The sequence below is a fragment of the Parasteatoda tepidariorum genome, chromosome 6 (genome assembly GCF_982258835.1).
Source record: "Parasteatoda tepidariorum strain Cologne lab strain chromosome 6, Ptep-v5.0, whole genome shotgun sequence".
NCBI classification, from domain to species: domain Eukaryota; kingdom Metazoa; phylum Arthropoda; class Arachnida; order Araneae; family Theridiidae; genus Parasteatoda; species Parasteatoda tepidariorum.
This window is the reverse complement of record NC_141760.1, coordinates 15,323,286-15,344,083: the sequence shown is the minus strand read 5'-3', so window position 1 is coordinate 15,344,083 and position 20,798 is coordinate 15,323,286. Positions and strand designations below refer to the sequence as shown.

Here is a 20,798-nt window from a genome sequence, read left to right as displayed (position 1 = left end):
CTGCCATCTACTGATCATTAGAAGAAGGTTCAAATGAAAGAACTTAAAAGTCCCGTTGGAATTCATAAAAGACTTTTAATTTCATTTGACTTTATATTAAGTGGGACTTACAAGTCCCGTTGAGACATAAAGGGTTAATTAAATCCATCTTACCTGAAGAGATGGTAAGACTCGTAAATTGTAGACACTTATAAAAAGTACATATCGCTCATGGGCTTCAATAGCGGCACAACTCAAAAAATCAAGTTTTGAGATAAGTGTGTTTAAGTTTTCATTGCTAAGCAAAATGCATACGAAATGCTTTCGTTTGCTTAAACGAAGACTACCTTCAAGTTGAATTATGAGTTGTGCAAGTTTTGCTGCTGAAAGAATGTGTATTTTCCTATTTACACCTGTTCTTAGTCCAGAACTCGTGTTTATTTTAGTTGTGCCACTATTGTAGCCCATGAGCGATATGTTTGGCAGAAAACTTTCAACTGAAACATTTTTTTAAAAATTTTAATAAAACCAAATCACTCCTTTTTTTTTAAATCTTTATTTATTAAAATACAATCATAATAATCCAGAGCAATAGCAATCGACATTTAAAAGTAGTATTCTGAAGAAAAAATGCCATAGTTGAAAAGTGAACCTTTATTTCCCGGAAGATTGGCATTATGAGCTATTTCCCTTTTAGCAGCATTCCCATAGGATGAAATTCAATAAAATGCTTATTACTTTCAAACAATAAATGTTTTTATTTGCAATTGATTTTTATTCAATTCAGAATTAAAATTGCATACGTAACAATACTGACTTATTTCTAAAAAAAAATTTAAGATTTCTGAAATTCACTGAAGTAGTGAACCATTAGCAGTTGCATAAAAATGTTCATAACCTTGAATCAAATTGTCATATAAACTTGAAATCTGGTTTTATTTAATTCTGCTTAATATTCTAACAAGTAATGTAGTAACAATCTGCTTCGTAAATAATTAACATGGGTAAATTGCGAAAAAATAGCTTGTTGTAATTATAACAGTTCTGTGATCGAACATGAAAAACTGAGCTAGTACAATTACTAGTTTTCTATTCTTACTGCGAACATTCATAACACTTGTAAATAAATAAAATTGTTGTTTATTTAATAAAGAATTTTTTTGGCATGACTTTATGATTTTTTCTAGAAGTTTGGGCTCACTAGCAAAAATGGTGGAATTTGATGATGCTTTTTCTAGCCATGATTAACTAATATATAATTATTTATAGTTATAATATCTTAGTTAAATTTATTAGGCTTTGTAAAAACATTCCACATATCATTGATACAATCATTGTAGCAATGAAGATTACAATTTTAATACTTATTCAAAAATCTACATGATCTATTACTTCATAAGAATTTTTATTCCTATCTACAATTTATGAAATAGACTGAAATAACCATTTAGTTAAGAATAGACTATTATTTAAATGAATAATGCTTGATTAAATTAATAAAGGGATCTTAGCACAGTCGACAAAATGACATACTTGTTTCCTCACCAGTGAATTTTCCCTTTGATATTAAATGAATGAATGGAGAAAAAAAATGAATAAAATAAATATAAAGCTAAATTAAAAGCTATACTAGTATATACGATACACACAATATATACTACAAGTTATACACTATTTAGTTATAAAACTGTGTGAGGCAGCGGAAAACAAATAAGTTTACCTTTCCAGGACAGACATAATGGCTTACACTTTATTTGGTTTCTGGAAAAGATTGTATATTCTTCTGACTCATTGCCTATTTTTAGGGAGGGAAAATTTTTTGTTCCGCCTGCATAAGAACACTTCTTAAATGGTCTTACCCCCTTATATTTTCTTCCAACAACATAGATTCCCTTAGTAAGTGCTTCAAAAATAAAGGTCATTTTTATGATACTTTCATTTTTCAAGATTAAAAAGGAATCTTTGCTGCCGGATTGGATAGAAAATTTTTCAGTTAGCAATCAGAGACTCCTTGCAATCTTTAATTTCGAACTTTTTCTTCTTTGTGTCCTCTTACTGAAACAAAAAGCTACTCTCCTCCATTATTGATAACATTTTTGTGTTCAGGTTTCTCGAAAAGCCATTTTACTATCTGTTGTAAGAACTGGTTGTTTTTTGTAATTTTTTTTTTTTAACATCTGAAGGTGATTTTCAAAAAGAAAGCTACTAATTCTGTCCAACGGCCCGAAATTCAAAACGTCCATCTGCTAAGTGAATCAGCGAATGAACGTTATAGGAAATAAAATTCTCACCATCTTCCACTGATTCACTTACAAAACATTTCAGCATCTTTATTGTATTTGATGCAGTATTCTTCCAATACCAAAAAGGTTATAGCGCATGAAAACAGCACAAAATTGTCGTATATTTTATTTGTAAGTATATCTCGTAAGAGGACATGACCTAGTTATAAAAGAAATCGTCTAAATTTTGTACCTTTCCTGTGGTCCAGCTCTTTTGTGGACCTTGGCCTTCTTGCGAAATCCGATGGCCAAAACTTCTCTGTGTTTTAATCCTAGGTTAAGCTCATTTATCTGTGATAGGCAAAATGTCCTCATTCCCCCTCATTTCTTTCCACTCCAATTAAAAAGAAATTTCTTTATTACACCTAAGCAAACGAGATGCATATATTCTTGGAATTGTTTAACTGTGTCTATTTTTGAAGATTCCAATGGCGACGTTCTTATTTGATGTTCAACTAGCTGTTTCGCACGAAAAGTGTTGTCTGTCCTCAACGGGGCTTTTGTTTTCGGAAAAACCAATGCATTTCTTTTTTCGCAACGTTGAATGCATCTATCGCAACCGTAGTATCCGCAATGGCCCTTTGTGCATTTAGTGTAGGCCCTTGCCGGAGCATCACAAGTGAAACATCTAATTTTTAAAGCCAATGATTTGCTCTGAACTTCCATGCCTTCTTCCAATAAATATACTACTTCATCTATAAATTCGGAGAAAAAAAATTGTCTATGGGAGGTTTCGATTCCCCGTAAAAACAAAGCAACAATAAAATGCATTTGATTGGGATCCTCTTGAATGCTACATAGCAATGGCCACAGGCTCAGGTTTCTGCATGAATGCAGAGGTATTCCATAAACATTAAAATTTAAAGACAGCTACTTAATTTTGCTGCTTAACGTTTGGATACGTGATTTAATTGTCTTTTCTAGAATGAAGTAATAAAAATTTCCCAATCCCATTTGCTGTAATAATATTTTCCTTGGAGTTTTCAGAATAGTTCTCGCATGAGAAGGTATAGAAGAATGCCAAGTACGCAACCCTTTTTAACAGTTTATTTAAAGCTTCTCAAGGAATTGATGGAGAATCGAAATACCAATTTCTTATGAAGTCTCTAATATCCGATGGAACCTCAAACGGCGTTTGATCGCAATTAATTTCTTCATCGGAATCCCTATTGGAAAAATTTGCTATACAATTACCAAAATGATACCGGAACCAGTATAAACTAACCCTTAAAAATCGGTCGATTCTTTCCCCAACGGTTTCAACGTTGTCAAGTCTGATCCTCCGGTAATATTGATGAGCCATGTGTTGTTGTAGTAATGTGTCTAAAATAAACAAAGAAAGGAAGGGAAAAGAACAGGAATTTTGAGTTGCAAATGTTATATCCTGCTGCTTTTTTTTCTGCCTAACATTACTGAGGGAGAAAGAGTACCTGATCGTCGGCTCACAATGCTTCTCTTCAGTTTCCCGTTTTCGTTCTCAAAGGATTAATAGTGTTATCCTTGACCTTCCTTATGAGTGGTTTGTGGTCTTATGGCACGTATTATTAAACAGTACCGACACTCCAGAGTACAGTCTAGCTTGGTCAGTATGAATGACTTCAGTATCAGGGAAGTCCTTTACTTTTGCCATTGGTCTTGAAGAGAAGTCCTTCCTTTGCCTCTCTTCAATAGATGCCTATAAAATAAGTGCAAAACAAGTATTGATATTTTTATGAGATAAATTTATTTTTCTTAATAAAATTATATTTTCGGTTACTGCTTTCTTCTTGATGAATTAAAATGAAAAATAATCATACTGAGACTGTTTTATCATTCTATTCTGTAATATTTCACAATTAAATTGACTGTTATCAACTATTTTATACTTACCGGACTGATCTTATTGAACCGGATTACATTATACTTACTGAAAACAGTTTGAGTATGATCTTTTTGTTCTGTGACCACGGTTGTACTTTCTTTTAGTAAGAAAACTCTCATCTAGCATTACTGTCTTACCTTCAAAAAGGACAGCTACATTAAATTTTGAATTGTAATTGGGTGCTTATTAAATATCAGCCTTAATATAAAAAATGACATTTTACCCTCTCCACCTAATTGATGATAAATGTGGGAGGCTATCACATCAGCTATTTCTCTTAAGTAACTGAAGTAGTCGACCACGGTTGTGTTGGAGACAGTCGTCGTAGGTTTTCTCACAGGATCTCCGTTGCTTTTCATTGTCGTTGACCTAGCTATAGGATATTTGTATATATATCCCGATACCTCTAAAAATATTATGCTGATTCACCTAAAGTAAGCTGCATCATCACAAAAAAATCTATCAGAACATCGACATTTTCTCAATAATTCTACCAAAAATTGGAACTTGCTTTAAGCATTTAGATAATTTGAAGCACTAGAAACACTTATTTTAATTTTCTTTTTTAAACATTTTCCATCAATATTGACAGACATTGTGGAAAATTTCACAAAAATTAAAATTTTAAAAAATTTTATGCTATCATTATGATTTAAATCAACGATTTTATAGTATAGACCAGGGGTTTCCCTCTTTCGTGAGGCCGGGGGCCACAAATCAAATGGCGGGCCGCAACTTTATCAAAATTTAACTTAGGTATATTTTATGTTTGTAGGAACATTAAATATTACTGTCAGACTTTTACCTAGTTGTCCAAAGCAAAAGTATTAAATTACATATTAATATAAGTAGATTTTTAAAAATACTTTATTGTTACTAATAATTTTTTTCAAAATATTAATTATGTAATAAAAGTTCAGGCTACAATAACTTTACTGTGCATCTATGTATTAAACAATTAGTGTGCAACAGATATCTAATTGTTAAGATATAAAACTTTAAAAAGGTTGGTAGTAAAATTAAAATAGTACTACTCAAAGTATTTAATGAGAAAATTGAGGTTCGTTTGCTGCAACCACCAGAGAATAGATATTTACATTTAAAATTTACAAATGTGTGTGTAAATATTTTCGTTCAAAATGAGTGGTTTTAAAAAGTTAAATCGGAGAATTTCTTCAAGAAAATTTCTGATACACACATGCTGAATTATATTCACAAAATACAAAAAAAAATGAAATACAAAAGAGCAACATACACGATTTTTTTTGTACTGTTGGTATGTTAAATTTCACAGAAACAAAGAAATTAGGTTTCTATTAACGAGAAAAGTATTTTAAATAATTCTTTACAATGTCTTCCATGCTGTCTTCAGCTTTCCTTTTTTTGCTGGAGGACTGCGGGATACTACGGACCATGTGGTCGGACATGTCCGTACCTAACGAAGGCTCCATATCATAGCCACAGGCACCACTTCCTTCATAAAGCACCACATCAGGCTCCATTTCTATGTCAACTGGTGGGATGACTGTATACGACTCATCCAAAGTTGAGACAACCTCGACAGAAACTGCCGATAAATTGCTTTCTGATCTAGAGCAGAAAAAAATGCAATAATTAGCTTATTATAATAAAGCTTATTGTAATCTTTTGTAGACAAAGATTGTCGAACATGAAGCCCTACAATTAACCATTCTTAATTTAACAATATCATTTAAAATATTGCTTATTAATATTGCTTATCATTTAAAATATAACTTTTAAATATTGCAGGCTTGATGAATTTTGTAATTTATATAACGCTGAATACATTATGCTATACTAATGTTTAATAAATTACAAATTTTAAAAACTGTTGACACTCTCGTTAGGAAAAGAATTTACAGTACTTGAATTTGTCATGAAATGCCACGATTTGAACTTTTTTTAAAAAAATCAAGAACTTTGGTCGCCGCCGATAAATCTGATTTTTAAAATAGAATTTACCCCCAAACTCACTTTCATGGTGTTTCGAATGTCTGAATTTGTGACAAAATTCTCACTCAGTCATATTTTATTAAAATATAAAATATTTTTATCATGTTCTTTCAAAAAATGAAAGAAAAAACATCATTTCTAGAGCGAATTATCTTTTAAACTCCTGTGATTTCCGAATCTTCGTTATTTTATATCAATTAAAAATTCTGACTGAAACAACCCAGTCACTGGCGAATTTTTTTATTTTGAAATGAGAACAGAAAAACAGGAGTATTTCTTTCCTTTCCGATGAACAAAAAAAAAATATCTTCTGCAGAAAAAAAAGAATATTTGCAGAAATTTTTGGAGTTAATCATGAATTTGAAAATCTAAAATACAGCAGATACCCTGTACTTATTAAGTTATGCACGCAAAAACACTGCCTGGGTCAATTTTTTATTAGTTTATCGACAAGAAAGAATTGTAACAAAGTTCAAAGATTAACATTGAGTTTTTCTTACTAGTATAATTTTTCTATTAACTAATAATATAAATTAGTAAATAATATTAGTAATAACTCTTATATAAAACTTACTTGTCATTTGTTTTAATATATGGCAAAACAAATTCTATGTAGGGGTTCAAATAGTACGGCTTTTTCGGCCTAGACGCTGAACCACTTGGTTTACTGGCGCTGATGTGTTTCCGGTAACTGCCTCGGATGTGCTTCCACTTGTTTTTGCAATCATCCTCTAGTTTAAAAAAAGAAATAGGTGTATTATTTTAGAAATTTAACATTCCAAAAAAATTGTCTAAATTATATTAGTTTAAATAAAATCTTCTGCTCGATAATGAGTTTCACATTTCTCTCACTAGCAGTTAATTCACTTGCACTCAATTAATATTTAATTTTTAAGCATGACTAAAATAAGCTTTATTAGAAATTATTAATTTACTATATTTTCAGAAGCTTTTTTGGTAAAATAAAATGTCTTTGATCAAATTTAACATGACATGAACTATGATTAATTAGTATTCAACCTAAAAAAATAAAGAACTGTTGGGGTGAAAGAATTGCTAAACATCTATTGGGTTTCAATTATAATATACAAGGCTTATAAAATAAGGACTGAGTGATTAATATATAATAGCCTTAAAAAATATTTGCAAGACATTTTTTTTAAAAAAACTGGATTTTAATTATAATAATCAACTTAAAAATAATTACAAATTTGAAGCTATGAGCAATTAATATTTGTTTTAAAAGAATATTACAGATAATTTTGTTCTGGTTTCAATAAATAAAAGTTAAATACAAAAATTATAGATTAAACATAAAATTGAATAGATTACACTATCATACAGTATTAAAAATCAATAGAATTTAAAATTTATTCTGTAACCTGTTGCAGGCTCTGTGGGCGTTGATAATAATTTTGCAATATCGCTCCAAGCTTTAAATACAATATTTCTATTAAAATAATCCTTGCATGTAACGTCATACAACGCTCTTCTTTTTTCGACTTCTGCAATAAATTTTAAAATTAAATTCTGGATCATTCCTCATCTTGAACAACGTCACGTGTTAACAGGAGGCATGATGTAACGAGAGGCAAAAATAGCGCCGGACCTATTTGAGAGGTTTGTACATGCAAAGTCAGAGATGAATAAACTGAATCAGTTCATTTATCATGTTTTCATTTAATTTTAAAAAATAATTGTTTCATTTACTTTAAATGGTACATTTTCACAGTACAAAAAATTTATAAAAATTGAAATAGAAAAAAAAAAAAAAACCAATACATCACATTACATTATTACTAACATAAATCATGAAAAGCAGCACTGTTTTTAAGGTAGTTGATGTGTATTTAATAATGGGTTCTCGCTTGTATTTACAAACTTTTTCTAAATAAATGATCTAAAAATAAGTTTTTAATTAATAAAAGATAATGCAGCTTTCTACAAACAGTTGTATTAGTTATTAATCTATTCTAGTATTTATAATTAATCATATAATGTTTATTGAAGCCATCAGAATTCAATATATATATTAATTTACATTCGTGTTAAAGTTAGGAAAAATACTATATGTTTCTCAACAAAATCAAAAAGTTCAAAGAATACTTATTCTAATCTTTGAAACCTATTTACTGTATACATATTACTGTACTGTATCACAAGAATTTGATTTTTTTACCTTTCAAGGACAGGAAATTTTATGTATTCTTCAAACATCAATTCATTAATTGCAATGGTCACACTCCTTATTGAACTGCTCACACTTGCTTGAGTCATGCTTGCACAAGTGTCGGTGGCAATGTTTTTCTGGTAACATCCAGTCGCATAAAATCTTAAAGCACAAAAGATCTAAAACAAATTATAAAAATGAGCACACAAGTAAAATCAACATCACATCTTTAAAATCAATATCACTTAAAATAGCTTCTAAAATATATTTTAAAAGGAACTTTCAAACTTTAATAATATTTGAAAAGTTCTATGCAAAAAATTATGAACATAACTTTTTTAACAATGTTAGGAAAAAAATTATTTGAATATAAAAGAAATCTGAATTGAATTTCTGATATATCTTAAAATTACTGTCGTAATCAATCGTTAAAGTTATAAATGCATTAGATGTGTAAATTTTATCAGATTTTAATATCCACCACTGAATGCAATTAGAAGGAAAATCAAGGTTGTCAATAATTATTTTCATTGCAAGCAATTCTGTGAAAGAAAAAAAAGAGAAATATATATGGGGAGTTAAACTAAAATATAACACATCAAAATTTTGGAAAGATTTGCGATTTACGGCAAGGAAAACATTTACTTACCCATATATTTTTAAATTAGCAAGTATAAATTCCATTTGTTGGAGTATTGGCGATTTTTTAAAATCTGCTTACATTGTAAAAAATCGCCAATGCTTACCTAGTGCTGTAAGCATATATAATCATGAGAATTTTATCCCCATGCTTCATGACTGTAATAAGCTTTAGATTTTTTAACTTATCGAACAATAACTAAACAAAAAAAGCTAAGTAAAATAATAATAAATATCACTGCAAAATCACTTGTATCAAAAGTTTAAAGTTGAACAAGAACTAGTTATAACTGATATTTAAGAAATTCTAGGGACTTATTTTCTTGTATAAATGAACAAAATAAAGTTATGTACTTTAGTTTCTACAGAGAAGGCATTTCTGCGTGAAGTCAGTGGCTCCTACGCTGGCCGAAGTTTTTCTATCAGTTCCACACAAATAGTTTTTGTCAATCTAAATCGACTTCTAAATTCATTGTCTGGATATTGGAAAACCTTAAATCTTTCAGGCCGATTGATCTTTCTTTTAATGGTGTTTCTATCACTCTCTTCAGCAATAGCTAGTTGTAGGACAGCGACAAGATGAAAGGTTGCAACGCCATTGAATTTCATTTCCGACATACAATTTCATTTCATGATTCATGCCTTTCTCTTGAAAGAATCTGACCGCTTCTTGTTCTGTTTTAGGTTATTTTCTCGGAAAAAAATCCAAGTCTTTAAGAATCCGATATTAAGTTGAACGATTAATCTTTTCAAATATGTCCTTTTCATCATTTATTTCTTTTAAAACCTTATCCAAAGTCGGTACTTCATTTTCACAAAGAAAAAAAAAAACATGGATTTTTCTGCGTGCTGCATAATGTAAAACAATAATTAGTAAAAGTAAAGACACATTACGTCTAAATTATACACAATAAAATTTTTAAAATACAGGGAAAGAAACTTTCTTCATTTACGAATAAACATCGAGTTGAAAGAGAAGGGGGGGGAAAATAAACTGTAATTTTTTAATGACAAATCTTAAATTAACAAAAAAAGGAGTTTGAAATTAAAAAAGAAAATTATATTTATTACGAATTAGACAATTTTAATAAATTATTAATTCAAATAAAAACTCTTATAAAAAAAAATTTTGCCGAACTTCCCACACAGCCATATTGAAAGAAAGAAAAATAGGTGCTCGCTTCTATCGAACCAATCAAAACGTTAGTTTAGTGTGTTAGGCGGGAAACTTGCTAAAGCATCATGTGATCTTTTTCTTAGAAGGCATTCCTCCCATACAAGTGCCCAGCTGCTCTGTGAAAAAATTTCATCAATGTCAGAGTTCATCTTCTAGAAAGGACCGCTCTCTTCCTATTCAACTGAAGCAATCAGAAATTATCACACCGCCTTCAATGGGACTTGAGGAAATTCATTACCATTGCAATACTGAGGTAATGCTGTCATGACAGAAAAAATATTTCCTATCGACTAACTTTTTTATAACTTAAATTATTTCGTAATAGTAACTTCCATAAATAATTAAGGTAGATAAATTAAAAAATTTTTAAATAAGAACATTCCATTAAGTAAAAAAGTATGTATTACGACCTGTTAGACCCAGTTGAAAATGTTATCGTAATTAAAATAACTTTTTGTACTATTACTGTTAAATGCATTTTTTTTTATTAAATTCTAGTTGAAATTTAACAATAATCTATGGATTTTGAAATTTAGATACAATTTTTAGCCCAAAATTTTACAATAGCAAAACTATTTTTGAATACATGGGGAAAAATATATTGAAATTTACCAGTCATAAATATATTTTTTTTTTGTAGTGACTATTTTCGTAATTGACCATATTTTGTGTTGATTTTTTAATATAATTTTCACAAAATAGGTACCTTTTCGAAATTTCAAAATTACCAAAAAATCACATTAGGAGAAAAATGCATTTTTAGTTTTTTTTAATAAGGAAATACAATTTTGTTACTATTAATTGCAAATAATTACACATGTATTGTAAAACAAATATAAATATTTAAGTTTGTGTAAAAAAACATTCAAAAAATGGAATTATTACATTTCTTGAGTTCAATTTCTTCGCTACATACACTGGTTATCATAAATTAAGGAAAATTCACAAAAATCGCGATAACTCAAGAAATTACACATGGAATTTTATGAAACTTACCCACAATATACAACACATAGTAAGGTATTAAACAACATAAAAAGAAATTATCAGACATTAACAGTAGTATAGAAATTAGCACATGTATAAAATAAACAAATTGGAAGTATCGGTTTGCAATAGAAAAAGTACCTTTAATATGGAATATGATTGCCTCTAGAAGCAATACAGCACAAACAGCGATGTGTGATGCTTTCAATTATGCGGTCTATCAGTTCAATAGGAAGTGAGAGCCATTGCTCTTGTAAAGCAGTTGCAAGCGTGGCAAGGGTCTGAGGGGGCGGATTGATGGCAGATACACGCCTCCCTAGAGCATCCCAAACGTGCTTGATAGGATTCAAGTCCGGGGATCGAGCTGGCCACTCCATGCGAGTAATTGTTTCCTGTTGAAGATAATCATCAACAATGCGAGCTCTGTGTGGTCTTGCATTATCGTCCTGTAACAGGAAGCAATCACCAATTGCCCCGGCATATGGGCACACATAAGCATCAAGGATGTTGTCTCGATAAACCTGAGCATTCACGGTTCCCCTTGGAAAGACATGGAGGTATGTGCGCCCTCCTAAGGATATGCCTCCCCAAACACAGACACTGCCTCTTCCGTATGCATCTCTTTCACGGATGTTTGATGGATGATAACGGGTCCCAGGTTCTCTCCATATCAAATAACGTCTACTGTCACTTTCTAGACTAAACCTGGACTCATCCGTAAAGAGAACAGGCCTCCATTGATCTGACGTCCAGTGGACATGTTGTCGGGCCCACTGCAAACGGTCTCTCCTATGGCGTGATGTGAGCGGCACGCAAATGGCTGGTCGTCTCGCATACAGACCACCTTCGTGGAGCCTTCTGCGCACAGTTGACGTTGACACCAACCTTCCGGTGGCTGCAGCAAGAGAGGATCTAAGATGTGTCGGAGTAGCGGTTCTATTCCTGCGTGCACTTAATGTCAAATATCGGTCATCGGCACTGGTCGTAACAGTTGGCCGTCCTTGACTGAACCTCCTAGATGCCGAATCTGTGGTTTGAAATTGCCTCCAAAGTCTATGAACCACAGATGGACTCACATTTAGCCATCTGGCCACTTCTGATTGACTCTGCCCTGCCTCTAGTCTCCCGATGGCTCTCCATCGTAGTTCTTCAGGCAAATGATGCCTAGAGGTCATTATTACGAATTGGCTATCTCAGATTTTCAATGTCGCAATCACAGTAAAATTTGTGTGCTTTCTCTCAAACTTGGACTTTTATGCTCCAGGCAGATGACGTAAGCCGAGTGCAGCGCCACTAATTTGCATATTGCAATTTTACTCAGCTACTCTTAGTGGACAACATATGCAAATTTTGCACGGTTTGGCTTACTTTTGAAAGAGTTATCGCTATTTTTGTGATTTTTCCTTAATTTATGATAACCAGTGTATTATAATATCAAAATTTTGAAAATTCCTAATAAAAAATAGAAATATATTTTATGAGTGAAAATACTTTTAGATGATTGAAATATTGTATATGATGAACACTTATATATGAAATATTGAATATTATGAACACTTATATATACATATCAACACTAATTTGAAGAAAAAATTTATTCAAAATTTTCCTGCACCATAAGTCGGGCCTTCTCGTTTCGAAATGGTAGCATTTTTTGCAGCACATTTCAATTTTTTTATATTTCTTTTGGTTTTATATTCATTAGATTTCCTTTTGTTTAATTGGCTTTGCCTTCACTTGTCTCGCTTTTCAGCAATGGACATTGCGAAATCATTGGCGTCAACAATTTTTGTTAACTTTTCTAATGAATTGACACAACCAAGATTAAACTCACGTACAGTAAGAAAGTACTGCGAGCTCTAATCTTTTCTTTGCGACAATAATTTCTTTTGAACATTTGTTCCACAAAACACTGTGAAGACATTCGTTAGAGTTTTGTGTCTTGGCGGCAGCACATCTTTCTAATATTTCATCAGACGCCAGTCGTTGGTAAACTGGCATTATTTTTTCCACTACCACTTCAGAGAGAACAGTTTTCATCTTCTTGTGACTATCTGGCTTTTCACCTTTTGCCACTGCCCTCTGAAAAAAATACCAGGATGTTTCTCCGGTAGGACATTTATTGTGCGTCAGTTTTTTGTCCGTCGAAATGCAATGGAATATGGAGGCAAAAATCGCTGACTTCATTTTATTAATGTCAGGGGCGTTATCTCTGATTGCATTACGGTAATAACTTTGCAATCTTTTTATAGTATCATCCTTTAATGTACCTTTTCTTTTCCCACCTAATGTAACCCCTTTATTTTTCCACTCTTGCACTTTGTTGTCTATAAACCAGTGCCTAAACGTTTGGCTACGTGATTTATGCATTCCTCCTTCTTTATGGGGGTATCGTCATAAACACGTTTGTCGTTGATATGGTTAAATGCTTTGGCATCACATAGCATGGTTATATATCTCATACTATGATTAAGTGGCCGCGAACACAATATCAACGCCGCCGACATTTCCATACTGTTCGATGAGCCAGTATAATTTTTTTGGCATTCGGGCTTGTGAGATTCGTGCCAAATATGAAATTCAGGGCTATTTGCCCCCAAAGCACTTGGTGTTAGAGCACAGTCGTGACAGTATTTACTAAGAATTTCGTAATCGACAACCAAGCCAGTGGTATTATCGATAACAAATCCTATACCGTACAATGAGGAGTGACCTCGCTTTTGCCAGGTCCCATCATAGGAGACACAGATGTCGATAACATCAGAGGGAGATTCCGAAGCTTCAACTATATACTGTTGCCTCACAATATCATGAGACAACTTCAAAACCTCTTCTTTTGCCTGCTCATTGAATGCAACTAAGTGATTTAAGCACTTCGAGAAAGTTTTACTGTCCATGCAAGGTATGCCAAGCATCATTGAAAACATTTCTAAAGACCCATATCCTTTTCCAATAGATAAGAAAGCATTTACTATCTTATTGTTGATTGCAAATCTTTTGCTATTATTCTCTCGAGCACTTGAAAATGTTTTACCATATTTGAAGCCACATGATTTGCAATAAAGTTCCATTTGTGATGCTAAGCCGTAGGTTTTACGAGTGAAGACATCCAATTCTGTCTCTCCACACTCATTACAAGCAACTGTATTGAGCCTCCACATTGATGTATCAATAACAGTAAATGCTGGTTGGTTTGCATTTGTCGATTTTTTTTCATTCACATTACTAGTAGTTTCAGGCAAAACAGATTCTGTGGCTTTTTTCTCAAGCCCTTTTTTATAGTTGGCCAGTCCAGCAGCTCGCTTCTTTAAAGGTCGGCCTTTCGGCTTTCTCCATTTCGAACTTATACTATGCATATTAAAATAATGAAAATTTAAACAAATGTTTATAAACAAACCACATAAAAACTTCAACGTAACTAATTATAATAATAAAAACTGTAATAGCAACTCCAATAACAACGGCAAACTGAAAATAATAGCAGAACAATCGTGGATAAATAATCGAATCAAATCAAAAGGTAAACAAATAAGTAACGCTAGAAGTAGATCGGTTACAGTTAACTCACAGATCAGTTAAAGTTAAAAAAGGATTAAATTAATATTACTTTTTATAAAAATTTCAATCAGTTTCGTTTTGCTTATATTCACAACAGCTGCCGAAGGGGGCGTGGTCGGTTATTTACAAAATTTTAACTACGCATAACTTCCGAAAAAATGAACAAAAACGGAAATTTTTTGTTATATATGATAGCAAACGATATCAATTATTTAATGCCAGCAAAATTGAAAAATCGATATTTTGATCATTTTTACTGAATTTGAAGGTCCCTTGTCGCCTTAAATAAAAAATTTTGAATTCCTAACAATAAAAGAAAATGGTAAGTGAAATTGTTTCAAACCTGATATAAAAGTATCAAACATTATCTTGTATGTCAAAAAATATAAAATAGATATTTCCTCAATAATATACGAATACACAAAAAGAGTGGAAATAAAAGTATGAAATTTACTTAATTTTATTCAGATATATATATATAAACTAAACATAAACTTAACAAAAAAATTTAAGCAAAACGACAAGCCAAAACTTCTGCGATTTTCTCAAAAGCATCGGCTTTCCTTCTCTCAATTTCATATCGTTCTTTTAGCTCCTCGGCCTTCCATTTTTCTATGTCATTCCGCTCTCGCATAATCACTTGAATGTCCATAAGTGCAGACGTTGTTTCTCTTTGAGCAGACAATAGTTGCTGCACTTTGTCAGGAGACATTAATCTGTCAATTTTTTGCCGTTTCCTCCTTCGGAAACCAGACTTTTGGCTGGTGGCATCATTTTCTCTTTTTAGGTTTGGCGTCGTAAACACCTGAGAGTTTGTAAAAGATACATCAGCCTCCCCTTCTGAAAATTGAGGCGTATTAGGAATTATAAACTCAAATGGTGAGATCGTTGTTGGAGGGGAAGCAGATGTCGATGGCAAGTGGTCCGCTGCCTTGTTATCAAGTTGGAACTGAAAGAAAATGAAAATTTTTTTATTCAACACAATTAAACTACCCTTTTACGATTTTTGGTAAACTATTTTTTTAATGTAGAAGTTACAATTTATTTACTAAATGTAGTGACTTTTGACTACTTTTAAGAGGCAAATTATACTAAAAGATTTTATTTCCACTGTTTAAAAAAAAATAGAAAACTGAGAGAAAAAAATTTAAGAAAAATAAATTTACTTATGGGCAAGAGGCAATGGTAAACTATCTATTTTTGTTAACAAGCAAAAATATTTTACTGTAAGACAGTATATGATTAATTCAAGAAATATTAAGAAATCGTGCTACATTTATAACAATGTTCATGGCAAATCGCAAAGTAAAAGATGTTCATCTTCACATATCGTAAATAAGCTGTCAAAAAACCATAACATAAATCATTTCAAGTACAAAATCATTTTTATGTAGATAAGTCATCTATATATATATTTCTCTTACACGGCAAAAAAAAAAGCCTCATCACAACTCCCCAAATGGCAATTCTAGAAAATCGACCAATGATTGGCGCTAAAAATGTCACACGCCAAATCTAGCTGAGGTGGCTCAACACATAGTGCTTTTAAAAACGGAAACTGAAATAACCAGAGAGAGCATAAGCTAGGCAGAAGTGAGTAGTTTGTCGATAGCACTTTTTTTTCACGAATTTATATGACGATTTTTTATTTATATCAACTATTTATTTGTTTTACTAGAATTTATTTGTTTATGCAGGTTTTTCCATTGCAATTCACTTATTTCAATTTTTAATAATTACAGACGAAGTTTTAACCTTTTTAAGGAGATATCAGTGTTAGAAATTTTATCTTAAGATTTTATACTATAGCACATTTCTAATAGGTTTAACGAATTACATGTCATTTATTTGGATTCAAATTTATTTTAATGACTTAGTATTTACTAAAAAGATATAATTTTATTTTTTAAAAAAAAGTTGTTATATGGATTCATACCCTCCAACTTAAGAGGATTTTGAAAATAATTCTTTCTAGTGGTAGCGAACCAAAGTAGAAATTTTTAAAGCACATGGATCTCTCATAAAACTTTTATCAGAACTTAAGAATCTAGCCATATGGTCTGCACTTTTATAAGTAATAGTGGACAAGTTACGCTAAAATTAATTTTTTTTTATTAATTTTAGCGTAACTTGTTTAATTAAGACATTAATTTTGCTATCGTCGGAAAAGATTTCTGAAACTACGGAAATTCCGTAGCAGTTGGAGGGTATGTTTGAATGATTGTTTTGAATTCTTAGAATTTTGTGCATTTGCAATGTATCTAAGTTAGTAGTTAACGAAGCGAGCTTGGCTTGCGAAGCAAACCATGTAAGAATGCACAGCCACTAGTTTCTCGAAATACCACTAAAGGTTGTATACTATTTGAAAGAGCAGATTTATGCTTGCAATACTGATAAAATATAAAAATTTAAATAGGCTTTATATCTTATTATAAACACATAGTAATGTCGAGAAAAAGACAAAAGTATAAAATAATTCCCAACTGCAATAAAAAATTATTGATATCAACAGTTAATAGTACACGAAACTAAGGATAATTACCTCAGGAAAGACTCGACTCTCAAACACATTTTGCAGCCCATTCAAAGCATCTGGCCCGATTAGGGCAAGGACCCTCTCATCAAGGGCACTGAGGGCCTTGGGAGCTGGTCCTCCCCCAGTTCCGTTGGCATATGTCTTGTATCGCTGAAACCTTCTCTTTGTGTTGGTGTTTAGCTGAGTCCAACACTACATAAAAAAACTTTATATTAGACACAAAAATTAAATTATATCTAATAATGAGGATGCATAATTCTCAGTTGAGACACTATATATATTTCCAAGCAAATGAAATTTTTTTTAAGTAGTTTGCCAGATTCAGATATAACTAAAAAATTTTTGTGAACTCAATCTCTATATGCAAAACCTTTTAGCAACAATCTTAATTGAGTCTTAAATATTGTAATATTAATTAACTCTTAAAAACTAGTTTCAACTCTTATGGCTCATATTTTTTGGCAACGGTGAGTGACAAAATAATCACCAAGTCCTAGCGATTTTTGACAGTGAGCCAAGATAACTAAAAACAAAATCATAGAACTGCCATAATCGTAGAAGGGTATATTTCCCAGAAGAACGACTATTTTCTCAACTAAGAATTTTAAGTAACAAAAAATAAATTACTTCTTTTTGAAAAAGTAATATCAATAAGAATTTTCTAATATTTTGTAAAGGAGCATTCATAATTATTTCTTCAAAATATTCAGACACTACTCCCTGTGAAAAATAGACATTGATGTAATATTTATTGCCTTATATGAGTGAAGCTGCTTTCTCAGCCTTTACGTACTAAAAATATAAGTGTCTGAAAAGATTTGGTGTCGAAACAAATTTGAGAATAAAATTAACATCATCACCTCCTATGTGATGACAAACAACACTATTCTTCACACTAAGGACAAAATATGTTGAAACATAATTTACCTCTTTCACTTAGGTTATAAAAATTTAAATTTATTTTGTAAATAAATAGGTTTTATTTTTTCATAAAGCAGATCGCAAAAATTTTTAAAACCTATTTTTTAACCAAAAATTTTGAAAAATGTGGATACATGTTATACACACTAATGGGCATCGCAGGGAGTCAACTAACAACTGTTAAGAAAACAAAAAGAATGCAGTTACAATAGAAAAAAAATCATAATTTAATCAAAGGTCTGCAAAATTTTTAAGCTCATTTATTGTTTGTTTATAACTTAGAGAAATCGGTGTTATTTTGCTAAAATTTTCTTCCTAAGTTAAAAACATAGAAAGGGGACAAATACCACCAACGATGCCCATGAAAATAAATTTATACTACACAAAATACTTACTTCTCTCCATTTCTCAACAGTTTTATGGCAGCTTCCAATCGCATGCAAGGCCAGCCACATTCTCTCTCTGTCTTTATTGGTGAAACTCGGCGTCAACTCTCCTTTATACAGTTGTGGATTTTTCTCCATAAAGGAGACCAATTTTTCCATCTGAGTAGGAGTAATTTTTTTACCCATTATTAAGATTAGAAGATACACAGTGCACGGAATTAGTATTTTAAGAAAACACACGGTTGATAAAACAACGTTGCCATATTGCGGAAATAAATATTGCACAAATTCAACGATTGATTAAATTCAAGCCACGCCCTTAGAACCAGAATCATGGAATGTCTGATTCCCGGTGAGTGCTCGTGGTACGATTTAGGGATTACATGGAATCAAACTTTCCCTGGCTTCTCGTTCCAGGCGGAAATCTTCGTTCCATTCCCAGTAGTTCATGGTAGGGGTCCTGAGAGCGAGTTATCGTGGAATGTCTGATTCCAAGGGAGTGTTCATGGTACGGTATTGAACGTTCATGGAACCAAACTTTCCCAGTTTCACTTTCCAGCCGGGAATCTTCATTCCATTCCCGGTAGCTCATGGTAGGGCCCCAGGGCTGGTATTCCAAACAAACGACGAGTCGAAGTAGACTTTCTCCGAGTGACGCCTTCCCCTGACGTCACACCGTCCACTGTTTTGAATTTTGGTGTTCTGAACCCTGGTGTCAGTCGAGTAGACCCGTGGACTGGTCTATCAGCCAAAAAAAATGCTCGAAGCATTCTGATGCAATTCACACGTCGACAAGATGTTTGAAAGAGCCATTTACGTTTAGTATCTATTTGTGTTAAATTGTTGTTTTGATTTATTTGTAGTTATGAGTGGAAAAGTAGTTAGCAAAGCTCAATTAGAAATTAGGGTTTCCTACGTGGAACAAAACCCAAAATTATTTTGCAATCAATTGTTCAATGACTTTACCCACAGCGATAAAAAAAAAACTTTGGGAAGAGCTTTCTTTAAAGTTGAATGCGGAAGGATCATGCTCAAAAAGCACAGAAAAATGGATGCGTGTAGGTAAAACTTTTATTTTATTTTATTGCACTAATATTTGATATTTACATTTAGTAAATAAATTTTATATACATCTCTGAAATAATTTTTTTGTTGTTATTTTTGATAATAATAAACATAGAACTATTAGATGAATTTTATCCCTGAAAAGCAAAAGGCATATTAACACTAAAATTTATTTACATAGTTTTTCTTTCATGAATTAAAAAGAAATCCAAGAATCCTTGTTCGAACATAAAATTCAGTTTATGCTTATTAAAAATACAGCCAAATTAAGCAATACATAGTTTAAAACTATTGTTAGAAGTAACTTACCTTCGACTACTGGGGAAAACCACCCACTCTTTGTATAGCCTTAGAAAAATGGCTTTTGCGACTCTCCTGACAGCTCTACTGGCGTTTGGTTGACTTATCTTCAGCGTGAACTCATTGGCTACAGACTGCTGGTATGAGCCAGTCGCAAAAAATCTCAATGCACATAAAACCTATGAATGTAATGAACAGTAGCTCTATTTAAATATTCCACCTTACAAGTTGAATAGTACCTAAAAGTAATTTAGTTTTTAAGTTTATCTTTCTAACTGGAAATAATGTAAGCAATACCTATAAGAAATACAAATTTCACTATTTGAAATAAAAAATAATTAAATTTCTTGAAAAGAATTATGACCAAAGTTTCACATAAGCATGTGAGGTTGTGAAAACTTATTATTATTATATTTTTCTCTTGCATTCAAGTTCAAAAACGCTTTCTAATCATACTTTTTCCATATTGATTAAAAAAGGAAATACTTCTAAGTTAAATTTCTCTACCTTGTTTCAGAAATGAAAGAAACTACAAGCCACTTTTTTAAACTAATAAAAATTACGTGGTCTTAATTTTTTTTCAAAAAATATGAAATAAAAAGCATAGTTTAACTCATTAAATTCCTATCTGCAGTATCTTCTTAAGATTCTAAAAAGTAATTAAAAAATGACGCACTTGTTTTTTAGTGAAGTAAAAGATTTGCTATGAAAATTGAGACAATTTCTGGTTATTAATCATCAAGATTTATTATTAACTAGAAACTAAGAAAATAAAAAACTCTACAAAATTTTTAGTCGGAAGAAATTAACATTTACAATTTTACTTATTAAATTCATCAAATATACTATTACTATCCCAAAATGACCTATTTATTCGCATATAGCAAAGAACAATTAAATGCAATAAGGTTTTTTTTAATAAAAAAAAAGATAAATATGCTCATGCTATTGAAAATTAATTCA

General features: G+C 31.6%; 1 protein-coding gene and 1 pseudogene across 1 annotated transcript; both read right to left on the bottom strand.

The window, feature by feature from the left end:
- Positions 1 to 1,964: 1,964 nt before the first annotated feature.
- Positions 1,965 to 13,256, bottom strand: LOC139425180 (uncharacterized; annotated as a pseudogene).
- Positions 13,257 to 15,135: 1,879 nt separating this feature from the next.
- LOC147807617 (uncharacterized) lies at positions 15,136 to 20,381 on the bottom strand. Its single transcript, XM_087165454.1, has 3 exons — positions 18,480 to 20,381; positions 17,170 to 17,355; positions 15,136 to 15,576 (listed from the first exon to the last, which is right to left on the bottom strand). Exons 1-3 carry the CDS (start codon positions 18,654 to 18,656, stop codon positions 15,136 to 15,138), a joined length of 804 nt encoding a protein of 267 aa, XP_087021580.1. The 5' UTR covers positions 18,657 to 20,381.
- Between the last annotated feature and the right edge of the window lie 417 nt (positions 20,382 to 20,798).

Bases quoted from the DNA above. Each gene is read 5' to 3' on its own strand.
- LOC147807617 (XM_087165454.1), bottom strand. From the start codon at position 18,656: ATGGGTAAAAAAATTACTCCTACTCAGATGGAAAAATTGGTCTCCTTT. The intron at 17,356-18,479 runs GTAAGTATTTTG...TTTTTTATGTAG, and splicing joins CTGTTGAGAAATGGAGAGAA to TGTTGGACTCAGCTAAACAC. The intron at 15,577-17,169 runs GTAATTATCCTT...ATTTTCTTTCAG, and splicing joins AGAGTCGAGTCTTTCCTGAG to TTCCAACTTGATAACAAGGC.